The sequence below is a fragment of the Muntiacus reevesi genome, chromosome 5 (genome assembly GCF_963930625.1).
Source record: "Muntiacus reevesi chromosome 5, mMunRee1.1, whole genome shotgun sequence".
In the NCBI taxonomy this organism is placed as follows: domain Eukaryota; kingdom Metazoa; phylum Chordata; class Mammalia; order Artiodactyla; family Cervidae; genus Muntiacus; species Muntiacus reevesi.
The window spans coordinates 23,937,671-23,954,215 of record NC_089253.1 but is presented as its reverse complement, the minus strand read 5'-3'; the positions used below and the strand labels follow the sequence as shown (position 1 = coordinate 23,954,215).

At 46.1% G+C, this 16,545-nt stretch overlaps 1 protein-coding gene across 2 annotated transcripts in view; it reads left to right on the top strand.

Moving 5' to 3' along the window:
- NAV2 (neuron navigator 2) overlaps positions 1-16,545 on the top strand; it is a 418,592-nt gene that overhangs the window by 354,781 nt on the left and 47,266 nt on the right. For both annotated transcript variants that reach the window (XM_065937242.1, XM_065937241.1), the window contains 6 exons: positions 616-660; positions 3,010-3,170; positions 4,514-4,702; positions 10,753-10,805; positions 15,914-15,937; positions 16,051-16,125. In XM_065937242.1, the coding sequence (XP_065793314.1) occupies positions 616-660; positions 3,010-3,170; positions 4,514-4,702; positions 10,753-10,805; positions 15,914-15,937; positions 16,051-16,125 (547 nt within the window). The remainder of the gene's footprint in view (positions 1-615; positions 661-3,009; positions 3,171-4,513; positions 4,703-10,752; positions 10,806-15,913; positions 15,938-16,050; positions 16,126-16,545) is intronic.

The window sequence follows — 16,545 nt, the reverse complement described above, 5'->3', positions numbered from 1 at the left end:
TAAACCTCAGTCTTTGGAAATCCGAATGCTGTGACTTTGTCAGCCAGCAAGTTGTAACATGCCCCAGCTCTGCCCAAGGCTCAGCTTCTAGCTCCACGCAATGAGGGCCTCGAAAGCTGAGAGGGATCCGGAATCCACTTGTTACAGATGAATTCCAAATATGCAGACTGCTGGCCTCTTGAAACCGTCCAACAAGTCCCTTCTTTCACTTGAAGTCATCACCGGAGGCATCTGGGGGTGGGCCAGAGTGCTTACGGGTGCAGGGAGCCCTGAGCGCAGGCGGTACCGATGGGCGACGGGCTGGGGCAGGCCTGGGCGCTGCTTCAAGGTGGGGGCAGCCCCTGGGTACAGCTCTGAACCCGGGGAAGAGGAAGGAGCAGTTGGGGCCGAGTGGCTCGGGCCCCCCGGTGCTGGGGTTGGAGGCGCCCAGGTGTGAGCACGGGCCTCAGTTTCCTTTGTCCCCGTCGCTGTGGCTGTGTTGCATGCAATGGACTTCTCCCCGGTGAAGTGAGTCTTCCTCTGGATCTCTTGGCCCCCCGAGCCTTTCCCACCTCACATTGCCTGCTCTCCTTGTGCTTCCCTGAGGTTCTCATGTTTGTTTTAACTTTCCTACAGTGACCCGCACCTTGATAGGAACACTTTGCCTAAAAAAGGACTCAGGTATCTGTGTTTCCTCCTTGCATCCGTGCCATCTGCTGTGGCTCTGGGGCTTGGCTGTGTGACTCGCTCATGGCTGATCGGGGTGCGGGTGGGCTGGGGGTCCCCGCTTGGGCCCACGTGGCAGGACCCTGTGGACGACGGCTCTCCGCGCAACCCTCTTGTTCTCATCGCTCCATTTGTTGGCTTCTTTTGCTTGCGCAGGGACTGTGCTCTTTCAGGCTCACTGTGGTCAAACCATCTCATGACAGCCATCCCTGAGCAAACCCGGAGAGCAGTTACGGCTACCTCTGGGGCCAGTGGGTTTAATTGCTGATCACTTTGCCATGACCATCCCGTCCACAGGCTGCCTTCCGAGAGAAAGGATATGACTTGTAGCATGTTGATTTGTCAGCCAGGACATGAGCAAAGAAGAGAAATATTCTTCTCCCTCCCCACCCCCAGTCTGAGGATTTTTTACTTTTTGGCCCATAGAAAGTTGCTAAGGACAGGTGCTTTGCACTTGTCTGAATATTCTGATCAAAAATTGGGTCGGTTTTCAATGCCCCACAAGATATGAGGCAATCATTTTTTTTTTTTTTGTACGTAAAGAAAGAAAAGACTTTCTTTCCTAGAGGGAATGTCTTCTCATTCACTATAAGTGATGGCTCATTTTTGACTCTGGTCCTGGTGTAACAAGATGCTATAAGTCACCATTGCTCACACCATTCACTTCACTTTGCCATCCAGAAGAACTTCAGTCCTACCGCCTGTCCCGTGATCTTAATGTCATGTGGTTGCAGCTATCATTTCTCTCGCTCTCTAAACACCTCGTCCTTTGTAGCATCCGCTTCACCCTGCACTAAGCATTAAGAGCTTTCGCAAAACATGGAAGTTGGAATGAAATGTTTCGTTGCTGTCGTGTATGTCGGTAGTTAATAGCCAGCAGCTCTTAAGGCTGAGAGCATTTTGACCGGTAATGGAAGGTAGGTATCAATGCTTCCTTTCAACAGGAGCTCCGAGTGCAGCCAAATCTAAGAATCTAAGAAGTATTGAAAAACCCCCAGCAGACCTCCCGAGGGAGGAAGTTCAGCCTTGTGGCCTTCGAGAGGGGAGTTGGCAAGGCCTGTCGTATTTAACAGTTTTCATCATGCCTGTGAGAGCTGCTTGTTGGCACTCAGGCCAGTGTTTAAATCATACCCACTCTTCAATGAGTTTGAGCTTGATGCCCCACTGTTGCTTCATGTGGAAGCTCACTTCTGAATATTAGCATTTCATAATCCTGTGTATATTTCTGGAGCAGATCTATCCTATGAAAATTACTAACTCTAGCTTTTAAAAATTGTGCTTTTTTTTTTTTTTTTTTAAATTCAGAATGGAGATATGTGACATGGTATCCTCAGCCAATTAATGGGACCTGGAAAGTCCAATTCTAGTAAAAACATTAAGGAAGAACCATGTCTATATTCCGAATTCTCACTGTGGTTCTCTTTTTGGCTCACCTGCTCTGTACACACACGTATCTGGTAGTCACCCCACCAGAATCTGTTTATAAGTCCAAAGTACTCCGGTCCCTTGGGCACTTTAGAAATTTGAGATGCTGCCTATGGGCATGATGAGGAGAGCATGGATTTGGGGATCAGACGCATATGGATTGAAACTTCGGTAAAATGGGAGCGATGGCACCTGCATTGCTGAGAGAGTCTGAGGCTTCAGCGAGATAAAGTCTGTGAAGGCACCTGGCGTGTTGGAGACTTTCAGTAAATCATTACCGGATTCGTCTCAGAATCGACGAGGAGCTGGGCCTCGTGTGAGACCCAGTGATTTGGGGTCCCCTCTGAAGACTGGTTTCTGCCAGACTACAGCCACCGCTGTCAGCCTTGGTCTCCTCACACCTTCTGTTACGTGTCTGCTTTCTGATACTCGGTGATTCACGGCCGCTTATTTGCACTTCAGAATGCAGATGCCAGGAGCTATCTAATTAAAACTTCCTCAGAGCTCTGACAACAGCTTGTTTCATTGCCTCAGTCCTGTCAAGGTGGGGGCTTTGAAATGACACCGTCATGAATCAACATGTTACAGATACGCCCAGGGCCGGCTCTTTGAGCATTTACCAATCTCCTTCCCTTTATGTAGTTCCCTTTAAGCTGAAAGGAATTGCAGTTTTCCCCAAAGACAGCCAAGTAGCCAAAAAGGTTTTGAGAACATTTGTGAGTTGCAGAATGTGTAGCAACCTGATTTTTCAAACATCAGACTTTCTTCTTATATGTTTGGATATATATTTTCTTTTTATATGTTTATTATCCGCTCCAGGGTGCTCATTCTCATAAATGTTGTTCCTAGTTAATCCCAGCCCGATTTCTGTCTGTCCAGGTATACCCCCACCTCCCAGCTCCGCACGCAAGAAGACGCAAAAGAATGGTTACGGTCCCACTCTGCAGGAGGCCTGCAGGACACCGCTGCCAACTCTCCTTTCTCCTCTGGCTCCAGTGTAACTTCTCCTTCTGGAACAAGATTCAACTTTTCTCAGCTGGGTGAGTAGCCACTTGGCATTTAACGATGCTGATCGGCACCTTGGGGTGGAAGTTATCTTGCATTTTGAAAGAGACATGTGGTCATATAGTTCTCAGTATCTGATCTGCCCTCAGCAGTGAAGTTTGATTATAGGCGATTGATAGCAAAAGGAAAGAGAAAGGTTTCTCTGTTCTCTACCAGTAATTTTCTCTACATGGTTGATGTAGGTAGGGCAAACTACCCGTGGAATGAAAAGCATGTATTCTAAGATCTCTGAAGAAGTACGTTCTATAACATATCCCACATTTGGTCGTCCTCCTTGCTTTATTAAACCGGAAATAAAGATCAAGTTTTAATTGAATGAGTATTCTTGGAAGTGCCTACCGGTGACATAAGGCTTTGACTGGCACAATGAGGAAAGGAAAAGAATTTGTAACACAGTCCCTGCTGGCATGTCAACAGGTGGTTTTTTAGAGAGACAAACCCCTACACAGAGTAATCAACAGGTAAACGAGAATAGTTCAAAGCTTTATGTGAAATCGTGTAGAAACTGAATGTGATCCAATAGCAAGTATTATACACAGAGAAAGGCAAGACTAGTCCTAGCTTGAATGACTGGGGAAGGTTACATGGAGGTGGCGGGATGAGAGCTGAGCCATCCAAGATGGATACAGAGGGAAGCATTTTTTCCAGTCTCATCTCATTCTTCAGAGAGGCAGCCTTTTCTGATTATTGTGAATAAGAAACTTGGTCTTAAAGGACTTCTAATCAAGGAAGGCTTAACTCTTCATTTTTAATGAACCGACTCCACTTCTGAACTATTTTACATTACTGAAGTGGACAGGAGTTTAATAAGAAAGCCAGTTTCGGCTAAAGTACACGCGCCCCCTTTGCACTGAAGCTCTGCAGGCACCACTAAAATCTCCCCATCAGAGACAGTGAGACCTGTGTTCCTGTTGTGCTTCCTCAGCTGTAACTCTTTGAGGCAAGAGTTTTTTGTCATGCACAAATGCTTCCCATCTGATCAAAAGCCCGGCTGAACTATTTTGGGCTTTTGGCTTTAGAGAGAATTGTCCCAGATGAGCCCGGAGAGTAATTAGCTCATGCCTGGAAGGTGATACTAGCTTGTCTGAACGTGCCAAGTGGGAAAGCTGGGGCCCGGAGCCTCGCTTTGGAACTGACCCACCTTTCCTCCCTTATTTTTAGCGCTAAGTGTGTTTCTCAAATGCTGATGTGACTACCTTTGAGAAAACAAAGGGAGAGGAGTTGACAGGCCTGGAGATGGCCGATCTTCCGCAGCCTCCTCTCCGTCCCCTTCAGGGCCGTGAGCCTCCAACCCTTTGACTGACTTCTTTCCTTGCAGCGAGTCCCACCACCGTCACCCAGATGAGCTTGTCCAACCCGACCATGCTGAGGACCCATAGCCTCTCCAATGCCGACGGGCAGTATGACCCGTACACCGACACCCGCTTCCGCAACAGCTCCATGTCCCTGGACGAGAAGAGCAGAACCATGAGCCGCTCAGGCTCTTTCCGGGATGGGTTTGAGGAAGGTAAGCGAGCCAGGAGATTCACCCTCTCTCCCAGCATGCAGAGTGGTTAGCAGTCCTCTAGACTGAAATCATGTCATCAATGCAAGAGCCCACCTGCCTGAGTTTCCAAGTCACCGGCTTGCACTGGGGAGCTCTCAACAGTAGGGTCTGACTCTCAGTTAAGCTTGCAGGTCTTGAGGGAAGAGGCTGCTGACAAAACACTGGTGAGCCCTGGAGTTGGCTGAGTTCCACTGTGAGGCTCAGCTGCTGGTGCACCATCTTGGCAACACCAGTTATGAGAAAGTTCACTTTTCTGTGCCGCTGCACTGCGATCACTTTGGGGGTCTGTAGGCCGCCATGCTTCTCCACATTGCTCCAGAATCTTCTATCTTTTTTCTCAAGCACCAGTTTTTTTTTGTTGTTGTTGTTGTTTTTAAGTTTGTTGCATTCAGTTTTGCCCTTTTCCTTCTTTGCTTGCTAACTGGGAATATTTGGGGTAGGATTTTTATGTTTTGTTTGTTTTAATCAGAATTTGGGGGAGAAAACTACTATGGGCACCTTCATCAGCCATCTTTCTTCCTCAATTCATTTCTTCTTCTTCCTTCAGGCAAAGTGTGAGTTAGGGGAGCCAGCAGTCAAAATGTCAGGCACATCCCCCCACCCCCTTCCGCAAAAGCAAAGATGAAGTTGATAATATACTGGTGTCTTATCATCACTGGTTAAGGATATGGGGTCATACTACTGGGGTTTGAATTCCAGCTCCACTACTTCTTAGGTATATGATCTTAGACAAGTTAACTCCACCTCTCTGTTGCCTTTGTATTTTCACTGATAAGAACAGGAGTACCTGGTCCTGAAATTATGAGAATTAAACAAGATAATATATATAAATGTTAATTCAATAATGCTAGTACCTGTCGTAGCCTGAACACTCAGCTTCAGCATTGATGTCATGGCAGCTGGAAATCCCCAGCCAGAGGAGGGAGGACTCTTGGGGCAAACGAGGCTGAGAGCCCTAGCCCTAGCTGTACCTTCTTTGCTAGTGACAGAATAGAATAGGGGTGCAGAGGGGAGTCATAGGCACGTCCCTCTGTTCCTAGTCCCTGTGAGACAGGGAAAATGTGCCCAGTGTCCTCCTGGTAGAACAAATGAAGTTGTGTTGGTTGAGGAAATCCCTACATAAGTCCAGAGGGGGAGAAATGCAGGCTGTTGGTTTCTGCTCTGCCCAGTGTTCTTTTTAACAAAAGTTTTAGGTTAGTTACAGAGCAGTTGCCCGGTGGTTAATCTTCCTTCATTCTCTCCGCTCTGATTGTATCATTTGCATCCAGTGGCATCCAGGGAGCAGACACTAGTCTGTAAATCCATATATGGGAACCCGCTGGGATCGTGGATTAAAGAGGGGTGGAGCCTGAGTTACTGAGAATGTTTTGCTGGACTTAAGGGCTAGAAATCAGTGTTTTAACCACTCAGAGCAGTAATAGAGGAGGGCATGTTGATCCTAAGAGGAAGGAGTAGGTCGTTTGTCTTGAACTTTTTTCTGCTCAGTGGGCGAGCGGAGCGTGGCCAAAAGCATTTCCCCGCCCTCCTGATGATGACTTGAGTCTGTACACCCCGTTCATCTGCTCTGTCCCGGGTGTACCTGAGTGAACGGTGTTCCGTCCTGCAGCTTGTCCAAACTTCGCCTCATAAAGGTCCAGGACCATCACACTATCATCATCAGATGGCTTTTATTTATTCCATCTGGAATCAAGCTGTCAGGCAGCACAACTGTGGGCTATCTGGGATGTTAAAGTGACACTGATAAAAAGGACTTGCCCACAAGCAGTGTCTAGACTTTTGTAAACCCTGATGATTCATGGTGATGTGGAACTCACTGCAGAGGTAAAATCAAATTCAGGGAGAAGGAGTAGGGGCTGTTGTCGATGTATCAGTACGAAGAAACATGTTACATCTTCATCTTTTGGGAAATTTGGTATCAGATTGTTTTATTTCTTCCAAAGCTGTTACATTACAAAAGCAAAATAGGGCTTGTGCAGTTAGGTGTTTTTAATCCCACTGGCTGAAAACTTTTTTCCCCCCACTCTTGAATATATAAACTCCTGGTGTTGCAGAAACAGCTGGGGAAAAAATTCATATCTCATGTTTGGGCCAAATAGAACCTCCTCATAAGAGGCAGTTAGGTCTATCATATGCCAGAAAGCAAATATTAATAGAAATTTAGGAAGAATTAGCCCAAGTCCTTGTGTGAGATTTTTGTGGGATTTAATTAGCACTTTGCCTTTTGAAGGAAATAAAGTTATAAATATGTAGATGAGTACAAGCATGGCCCAGGTGCAACCTTTCAAAGTTATTTCAGGTAAATTAATTTCCATCAGGCACATTGTGTGATCTTCAAGTCAGCTTTAACAGCGTACTTTAGAGAGATGCTTGAGGCATTTTTCAAATGAATGTCTTTGGAGTAAAAAAAAAAAAAAAAATCCAGGACTTTACCAATCATCCCTAAGAACTGGTGCAGTCTAAACCAGTTTGTCTGGAGCCCACAGAAACGAAGCCGCTTATTAGTAAATAAATCCTGTATTGCAGCTCTCGGGTGCTTCTCCCCCCTGAGTTACACTTGGATTCAAGTCCTGGTACCTCCACTGTTAGCATGGTGACTTTGGGTAAGGGCCTTGCCTTGGTCAGCCTATTTCCTGTTCACTAAAATGTGGAAAATAATTGTACCTACTTCAAAGGACTGGCATGAAGATTAGGTGAGATAAATCCTGGAAGGCATTTAGTAGAATGACTTTGAAAGGGGTTTATAGTAAGTACTCAATCAGTGGTAGCTGTTGTAACAGTTGTATGTTTTGTTTTATCCTTCTCCCCGTGGGCCATTTCAACCCCATTTTGTTTATGGCAAAATTGAACAGAAGAAGTGACTTGGGGACTTTTTGCAACCAGGACTGCTAGGTCCTGAACTCCTGAACTCTCAGCCCTCTGTTTTCTCTGCTCAATCCTACTTTACACGCTTTCTTGGCCATAGCTGGGCTCTCTTACGTGTACCTTCATCAGTGTGGTCTCCATCTTCAGTTACGTTTTCTTAGCTGGTTGAGAGGGTGGCCCAGTAGCCACGAGAACTGCATCTCATCTCCCTGACTCCTTCCACAGCCCCCAGTAGCAGAGGGGGATCTAGAGTGCGATGCCCAGATTCACCTTCTCTCTCCACTGCTGACCACCTGTGTGTGCCTGACCACAGCCCTTAACCCCTCTGGAGCTTCATTTACTCCTGTGTTCATTAGGGGTGGAAATTGCTGCCCTACTGGGAATGTTGCCTACACATTCTCTGTGATGCTGAGGATCACTGCAAACAGTAGCATAAGTGAGAAAGTGCTTTGATTAGTATGAAGCTGAATATGTACATTATATATATATAAAATATATATATCTACGATGCCCCAGTGTGCCAGCAGAGGCACTTGTTTGCTTTGTTGGCTAGACTATGCCCAGTTGTCATTCCATCATGTGATTTCACCCCTATCTGTTCTTTAGGTTGGGGTGAAGTCACATTCTTCTCAAACACACACTGTATGCTTGCTTGGTCCCAGCTTGTGCCTGTGTAGATTGAATGAGGGCTTTAGGAAATCATTCTAAATATACCAGAAGGCTTTACCAAAAACAAACAAAAGTAAACCTCAGAAACCAGTAAGTAAATCTCAGTAAGTGAGATCACTCAAGGGCAAAGCCATCTCCAGATTTCTGGTCTGCAGATCCTGTTCCTGAATGCTATAGGACCTTACGCAGGTCACTTAACCTCTCTGGGTTTCAGAGAGTCGGTGGCAGAGGTGCCCTAGGTATTCTGTGGGTCCTTGTACCTTCAAATTTGGGGAAGTATAAGGAAGAAGCTGAAGGGCATGGTCCTGCTGCTCTGGTCTTTGTAAGTCTTGTGTGCGTTTTGTTGTCCAGAAGCATCCCCGCCGCATAACCCAGGCTCTGCCTTGGCTCAGTGTACTTGAAGGAGGGCCAGCTGCAGTGGTTCAGGCAGCCACATTCAGCTCGGGGTTGATCTGGAAAGCAAGGACTCTTCCTTTGGACCACAGCCTTGCTGTTGCTAGTCATGAGTAAGAGGAGTTAATTACAGAGAAAAATAATTACCTCCACCCGAAGCCTGCCAGATGTGCCTCTCTCTGCGTGCAGCCCCAGGCTTGCCCTGAGATGTTGCTGAAGGCAGTGTCAGTGAATCCATGTGTATGAGGTAGAGAAATAAGAGACAGACTTCCCATTTTCAACAGCCAAAGTCCACACAGAAGCCCTGTGCAGGCCTCCAGAGCCGGCGTCTGGCAGGGCAACGTGATAGAGGGGCGGCTCCATGCTACTCACATCTCTTCCTCCAACTTGGCCTCCACTATAATTTCCCCCCTAGTGCCTGTGTCGTGGGGCCAAAGTAACTTACTAACTCTTTGGATCATTAGACCACTAGGTTAGGGCATGAGACACTTATTTTAATGTGTGGACATATTAACACTGAAAGCCATTATTGGCCATTAACACCTTCAGTTGACTTTTTATGGGCACAGGCCAGGTGAGTGATGGGTGGAGGAAGAATAGAGGGAAAGATCTAGAACCCCAGGCATTGCTGAGGAGGGTGGATATAAGTGACAGTGCACCAACGGCCTCAGGGCAGCTGGCAGCTTCTGAGAGGAGAGGACCAGCAGTGCAAGCCCAGGATCTGTGTGGACAGAGGAGAGAAGAAGCTGCTCTGGTGGCCATCTGGGAAATGAGGTCGGGTTCCTGGAGAAGATGATCCCACTGGTGATCTGAATGCGCAGGGATGGGAAACGTCCTAAACCAAGGGAGCTGCACCGAAAGAGACTCTCAAATGGCAAAGAACTTCGCAGGTCATGTGTGAGAGAGCTGGGCAGGATTCAGAGTGTGAAAGGAGCGCCTGAAGGAAGGCTGGGGTTCAGGACGTTTATTGGGAATACGGTGTGGAGGCACTAGGGAGGTTGGTACAGCCGTGGGTGGGACATCTGTGGGCAGGTAGCTTCCGCTGACCGCTGATCCGAGTCAAGTTCACTCGTTGGGTGGTAAGTGAAAGCTGTTTGGTGCACTTGTCTTCCTCCCCAGCTTCCCACTCTCAGATCACAGGTGAGCATTCAGGGTGGTGGGAAGGGTAGGGCCATTTTACTCCTGGTCAGGGAGGCTGTGACCTATCAAAAGGTCTGTGAGGTCTCCACAGGCATATTTCTATCTTTCAAGCAGTTTTTTTTTGAGAGATTACTAGGAAAATGTCGTTAAAGAATCTGGTTTCCAAGAAGAGAAGTCAGCCAGAGTACCTAGTCCTGACAAAGACCATGGCTTAAAATGACATGAAGACAGATAATAAAACATCTCCATGGCTTGGGGAGGTGAGGGAGGAAAGTACAGGATGGTTCTAAGTCCCAAAGTCCAGTCACAACCAGGGGAGAGGACACTGTGTAAACATGACAAAAATCAGACGAAGAACTTCAGTTTCAGTGGATATATTTTCTAGCCAGTGTTCTGCTACATGATCATCTTGAATGAATGTACTGTAGCCAACAGCCAGCCTCTTGTGTTCAGAATAATCAGCTCATCATTTTTTTGCATGTACAAAGGACAGATGCTAGCAAAATATAAAATACATTTGCAACACAAATTTAACTTTAAGGGACACATAAGAAAAAAAGAAAGGAATAAAATCTGCTGGAACAAAGCAGGTAGCACTTGCCTGTGGGTAATAGTCACACAATTGATGGCCGTGAATATGCTTCTTAACACTTCTCTGTACTTGAAACATTTAACTTACTAATTATGTATTATTTTGGTAGTCGGAGGGGGGAAGTATTTAGAAGGTTGTAGGAAATAAAATGTGGCAACAGAAAAATGACTCCCGTAGAAAATGATTCCTTACTTGACTTTGACCTGTCACCGAACCAGACAGGGTTGGGTCACGGTGAGGTTGTTGCTCCAAGCCTGGTAGTGTCCTCTGATGCTGAGTTTCTCCTTCCCTTCCCCTTTTGGGTTGCCTGGTAGCCAGCTATACAAGTGACCTTTTCTTTTTCTTTTTTTCGTAGTTCATGGATCCTCACTCTCCTTGGTTTCCAGCACGTCATCAATTTATTCTACAGTGAGTATAAATCAATGTTGTATGGCTATGTGTGTCAAAAATAAAATATAAGCATGTCTCCTAGAGAAAGTATTTCCATCATAAGGGGATCAATTAGTTAGGGAACACAATTTGAAGTTTACAAACAGCTATTGATTATAATGTACCAACCAATAAATCAGGAGCTGACTTTCGTGAAAGTGGCATTGTGCTTCAGGTAGTAACTGGTTAGAATGTATGAGATGCCTTTTACTGTTTTTTCTTTCTTTAATTAAGAAAAATATTAACTCACTTGTTTGACTGCGTGGGGTCTTAGTTATGGCATATGCATCATTCAGGATCTTTCGTTGTGGCACTCAATCATAGTTGCTCCGTAGCACGTGAGATCCCAGTTCCCCAGCCAGGGATCAAACCCGCTTCTCCTGCGTTGGAAGGCAGATTCTTTAACTATTGGACTACCAAGGAAGTGCCGAGATGGCTTTTTCAACTTTGTATCTCCCTGTTTCTTTGTCTGTAAAGTGGAAAGAATAGAAGTCCCTACTTTGTGGAGTTGTACTGAGAATTAAATTTATGAAGATTTCTTTTCACTGCAACATAAATTCCTGGAGGACAAGGACTTTTTTCTGGTTTTATTCCTAGTGCCTAGAACTGGGCCTGGCACATGGTGTTCAGATGACAGGTTTGAGTGAAATAAGAAGATGCGGGTAAGGCAGTGAACAGAATGCACACAGCACAGAGGAAGCTCTCGTGAATGAAAGCTGTGAGAGGGCTACTGAAAAAAAGCCACATGTAACCAAGTATAGTACTGGATTTATTCGGGATGCTTTCTATAGCTATGTGCATAACTATTTATCCTAAAAACTTTCATTCGGGAGTGCATATAAGGAAAAAAACACTTGATTAATTGGAAACCGGGGGTTCTTTAACCCTTCATTCCATGAAGGACAGATGTTTTAATAACTCAGTTTTTGGTAATGCCAGGTATCTGGGCCATGTTGTGGCACAAACTGTAGATAGCCCCTTGTAAGTTAAAGGCCATCCCAGAATCACGGTAAAGAGCCTAGGGCCTGACTGTTCCTTCTTGGGCGTATACCAAGCAGACAGACTTCAGCGGTTATTGACGTGGTCTGAGCTGAAGGACCTAGAAACATTCTCTTCTGTTCCTACCACCTTGTCTCTCCAGCTCCAAAATAACCTCTTGCCTCTGCTATGTCAACTTGTCTGAAATGTTATCAGAGTCTGGGCTGTCATCCTAAAGGCTTTATATATAGTGACTTTGGGAAGGAGTCATTCAAGCCTTTATCCAGGAAAGCACAAGGATGGCCTTCTAACTGTCAGCAGTTGAGGCCTCCGAGTCCCCCCCTGTAGAATGAAGCTCTGTGACGTGGGTACCAGAGGGGATACTTGCAGACCTAGAGTCACTTCCTCCACAGTATTTACTGGTACCAAGTACATGCCGGGCTCTGGGCTGAGCCCTGAGGACATGGTTTAGGTGGGGAGAGGATCCTGCTGCGGAAAGCAGAATCCAGAGTCATGGAAGGTACGGGGCGGGGACGTGGGACTCAAGTTCCGCAGGGTTGGTACGGTGTTGCCGCAGCAGACATTTCAGTGCCCAAGCCCCAAATTTTCCCAGGCAGTTCCCAGGGTTTCCTGTCCACACGTTTTTCACGCAGAAAAGCAACAATTGGGGGCTGGCCTGCATCAGCCAGCCTCAGAGGGAAAGGACAGGAGCTCTTCACCTGTAAGAATTCGGTGGCAGGAAGCTATCACATGCAGTTCCCGGCTGCTTCCTCTTCGTGCCATTCATGCCAACCCCGGGGAGTTCTTGCAGCCACAGGCTCTCCATCGGTAACTCTTGCTCTGGTGTGTGGACTTGAAGCTGGTGTTTTCATGAAATTTGAAATTGTCCTTTCTGAGTTGATGTAAATTCACAAATTACCAAAGCCCTAATAATACTAATACCTTTAAATTCCATGTTTATCTGGATAGCAAGAGACCTGAAGCCTACTCCTAGTTTTTTCCCTTACTGTATGACTTTGGACAAATTACCTCCTTATTCTACATATTACCCTTGGCCTCAGGGAGCTAGGCCAGGTGGTCTGAGGTCAGTGAGTCAAGGATTCCCATGTACTGTCCTTTACATGAGCCTTCTCTGAGAATATAAGTTGCTTTTGCAGACTTTAAAAAAAAATAGTCTAACCTTTGAATGTTTTCATTAATGGAGTGGGATGCTCATTCCAAGGAAAATGTCAAGTCTGACCAGGCTGCTACCACCAAACAGTGGTGTGTGGTCCCTTATCTATTATTAGCTCCTTGATGATGATGAAATTCTGAAATAGATGCTTAGGCGCCTTTGCAAATGTTAAGGTAAACAAGTTCATATTTATTGTCTAGAAAGAGGTCTTTGGAGTCTCTTATGTTGCCACCAACTCAGACCAAAGGGTCTGTTTAATACCCCAGTGTTTTAAAGGCTCTTATTGGGTGATAAGATGCTTTCTCTCCCCCCACTCCCGAAATCTCTGTAATTCTTAGATACTCAAGAATGTTCATTTTGGCAGAAATTTGCCTGTAATTTTAATTACAAAGAAAAGACAGCCTGACGCTAAACAGATGCCGTGGAGAGGTCATGGCCAGCTCTCGGAATAGAAAAAAATTGCGGAGGGCACATCTGGCATCAAACTTGCTTTCTTGGTCAGTAGGGAGCAGCAGCTGAGTTCCCGGGGGAACTGCCCAGTGGAAGCTCCGAGGCCCAGAGCTTCACTCAGAGTTCCCAGATGTGCAGAAGTGCGGCAGCAGCTGGGGGCAAGATACAAAACGCACAATTTCTCCAGGTTGCTGTTGAGAACCCTGGGCCCAGCCCCGGAGACAGGTGGGCCCAGGGATAGACAGTGGTAGCAGCCTGAGTAAAGAGCATTAGTCCTGCTGATAGAAGTGCTTAGAAATAGGGCTGGTTCTCTGTGGATGGCTCAGCCTGCTAACAGACCTCCCACTCGCCTCCTAAATGTTAGATAGCTGTGACGTTATCACTATTCACTTTTCTCCTTTGGATCAGACTCAGAAGCCAGGGACTTATTTCTGGAAGGCCTCCAGGAGAATGTCACTGCAGTCAAAGAGTCAGGAGTATGTGCTGGTTAAGATCATAGGCTCTGGAGCCAGACTGCCTTGGATCCAATCCCAGTTCTACCACTTATCAGCTGTCACCATGGGCAAATTATATTAGTACCTTCTCAAAGGGTTGTTATGAGGATTCAATGAATAATAAATGTCAAGTGCTTGGAACTGCCTTTGCCATATAGTAAGTGTTTAATAAAATGCTACTTATTATTACCAGAATGTAAGCAACATGAGATATGAGGGTCTTGGTCATGTTCATAGCTGTATCCCAGATTATTAAAATGGTGCTTGACACGTAGTTGGAAATCAATAAATATTTGATAGGTAGTGGCGGTGGGGATGAATTGATGGACAGGCAGACAGACAGATAAAGAGGGATGGCTGAGTAGTATCAGAGAGGGAAGAGTAAGCAGTGAGGACATCTCCCAACCTTCTGAACGCATGTCTTAGATAAGGAGATTGTCCAGCTGTGTGACTTTAGGCAAGATACCTAACCTCTCTGAACCTCAAAAGGAATACCACCCTACTTTGTGGAGTTACTGCAAGGATTAACTAACTTGGTCACAGTGTACCTAAAAATTAGTTTCTGCTGTTAGGAATCAGCCTGGAGAGAGGGCCTTCTGGGGCAAGATCACAAGTGAAGAGCAAGGTGTGAGGGGCGGTCAGACCAGTTACCCTCTTGTCCCAGCTGACGGGTATTGGGAACTGCAGGACCCCTCTGCGTTCTGACTGAGAGGAGGAGACACCAGAGTCAGATGCTGATCTTTCAAAGTAATGGGTTTGCCACTAGTGAACTGGATTAGGACACACATAGAGGAGTCAGGACAAAATAGAGTCTTTACTGATCTTCCCTCACCTACCTGGCTGCTCCACCCCAAGGAGGTACAAATGGTTTGGTGTGGAGAGAAGGCCATTGGACACTTCCAACATTTCCAAGAAAGTGTATGTTGGAGGTTGTGGGTTTCTTCTTAATATGGGCCCCTACAGGAACTCCAGAAGAGAGAAAGAATGGTTCCGCCTGCAATAGGTTCCCCCCAGCCCACGTGGGCTCCCCCTATGGGAAGAGATAAGTAGTTTGTAGTCTCTGGCTGGTCGATTGCTGTGTCACCACAGACCCAGGGCCCCGGGTGGAAGGTTTTTCCAGTAAGAGAGTCTACAGGCTTCGTCCTTACTCCCCAGGGTCACAGGTAACGAGGGCCTCCAGATGGAGCAGCAGGAACGTGCCGGCCATCTTCCTTCTTATAAGCTAGGGAGTCACCAGGCTGGCTGATGGGGCCTCCCAGTCCCCTTCACTTCTGTAACCTTCCTGCTCTGCTGCTGTTTCTGCTTCAGTGCCCTAGGGAGATGAGAGGGAGGGATAAAATGGGGCAGAATTAGCCTATGAGCTGTCCTCCCTGCCTCCCAGGTAGGATTGCCAGACTAAATATAAGTGAGTGAGTGAAGTCACTCAGTCATGTCCGACTCTTTGCAACCCCATGGACTGTAGCCTGCCAGGCTCCTCCATCCATGGGATTCTCCAGGCAGGAATACTGGAGTGGGTTGCCATAAATATAGAATGCCCAGTTAAATTTGAAATTCAGATGGACAACAAATAATTTTTTAGTATAAGTGTGTTCTCACTGTTGCATGGAACATACTTAAACTAAAAGAAAAAAAAAAATCTAACTGGATGCCCTGTTCTTTTTCTTTCTTTTTTTTAATTTGCTAAATCTGGCAACTCTTCCCCTGGCTTATCCCTTCTCATAACCCCTTCTCCCTGTCGTCATCTTCACATGGGAGCAGGGGGCTCCTCACAACCAACATAGCTAGAGTATTTCCTAATTCTTCCTAATTTCCCAAAAGAATACATTATTTATATTTGGCCTTTCTGATTGGTCACATGAATTGAATCGGTTTATTTAGAGAAGTCCATTGGAAGAGAAACTAATAAATCTTTAAGACTGCAGCAAGTGTCCAAACATGGCCCTCCAGTTGTTCCTCAAGTGGTCTAATTTCTTCTGTGTTTTTCTTTACAGCCAGAAGAAAAATGCCAGTCAGAGGTAAGGAACTTTGCTTGTTGGATTTTCGTCTTTCACTATGGTCAGTTCTTTCTCCCAGCTCGTCCTGGAAGTGGACTGCCAAAGCAAGTAACTCCGTCCCTTGTCATCTTTAGATTCGCAAACTACGGCGGGAACTGGATGCCTCCCAAGAAAAAGTTTCTGCTTTGACCACCCAGCTGACAGCAAATGTGAGTATAGACCCAGAGCAGTAGCCATTGCTGCCTCTGAGCATTATAGAGGCAGAGTGGTGTAACGAAAGAGACACAGGCTTTAGTATCGAGGGTGTGAGCGTCAGCTCTGACACTTGGCTCTGTGGTTTGGACAGAATCTCTCACTTCTGAGCGTGCCTTTGCGCCTCAGTGTGCTGGGAGATGATAACACTTACCTCTCAGGGGCGTCATGTGATCAGTACCTGGAATAGATTAAGTGCTCAGAAGAGTTTATTTTCCTTTCTCTTTCTGGAAATTTTCATCTTTTAAAAAAAAGAAGAAGAAAATCTAAGACTCCACAATAAATGGCTGACTGCTCTGTAATTATTATATAATATACACAATTACGTGTTCAGGAGGCACTGCCAACCGGCATTCAATTCAGCAACTGTTTAAGTG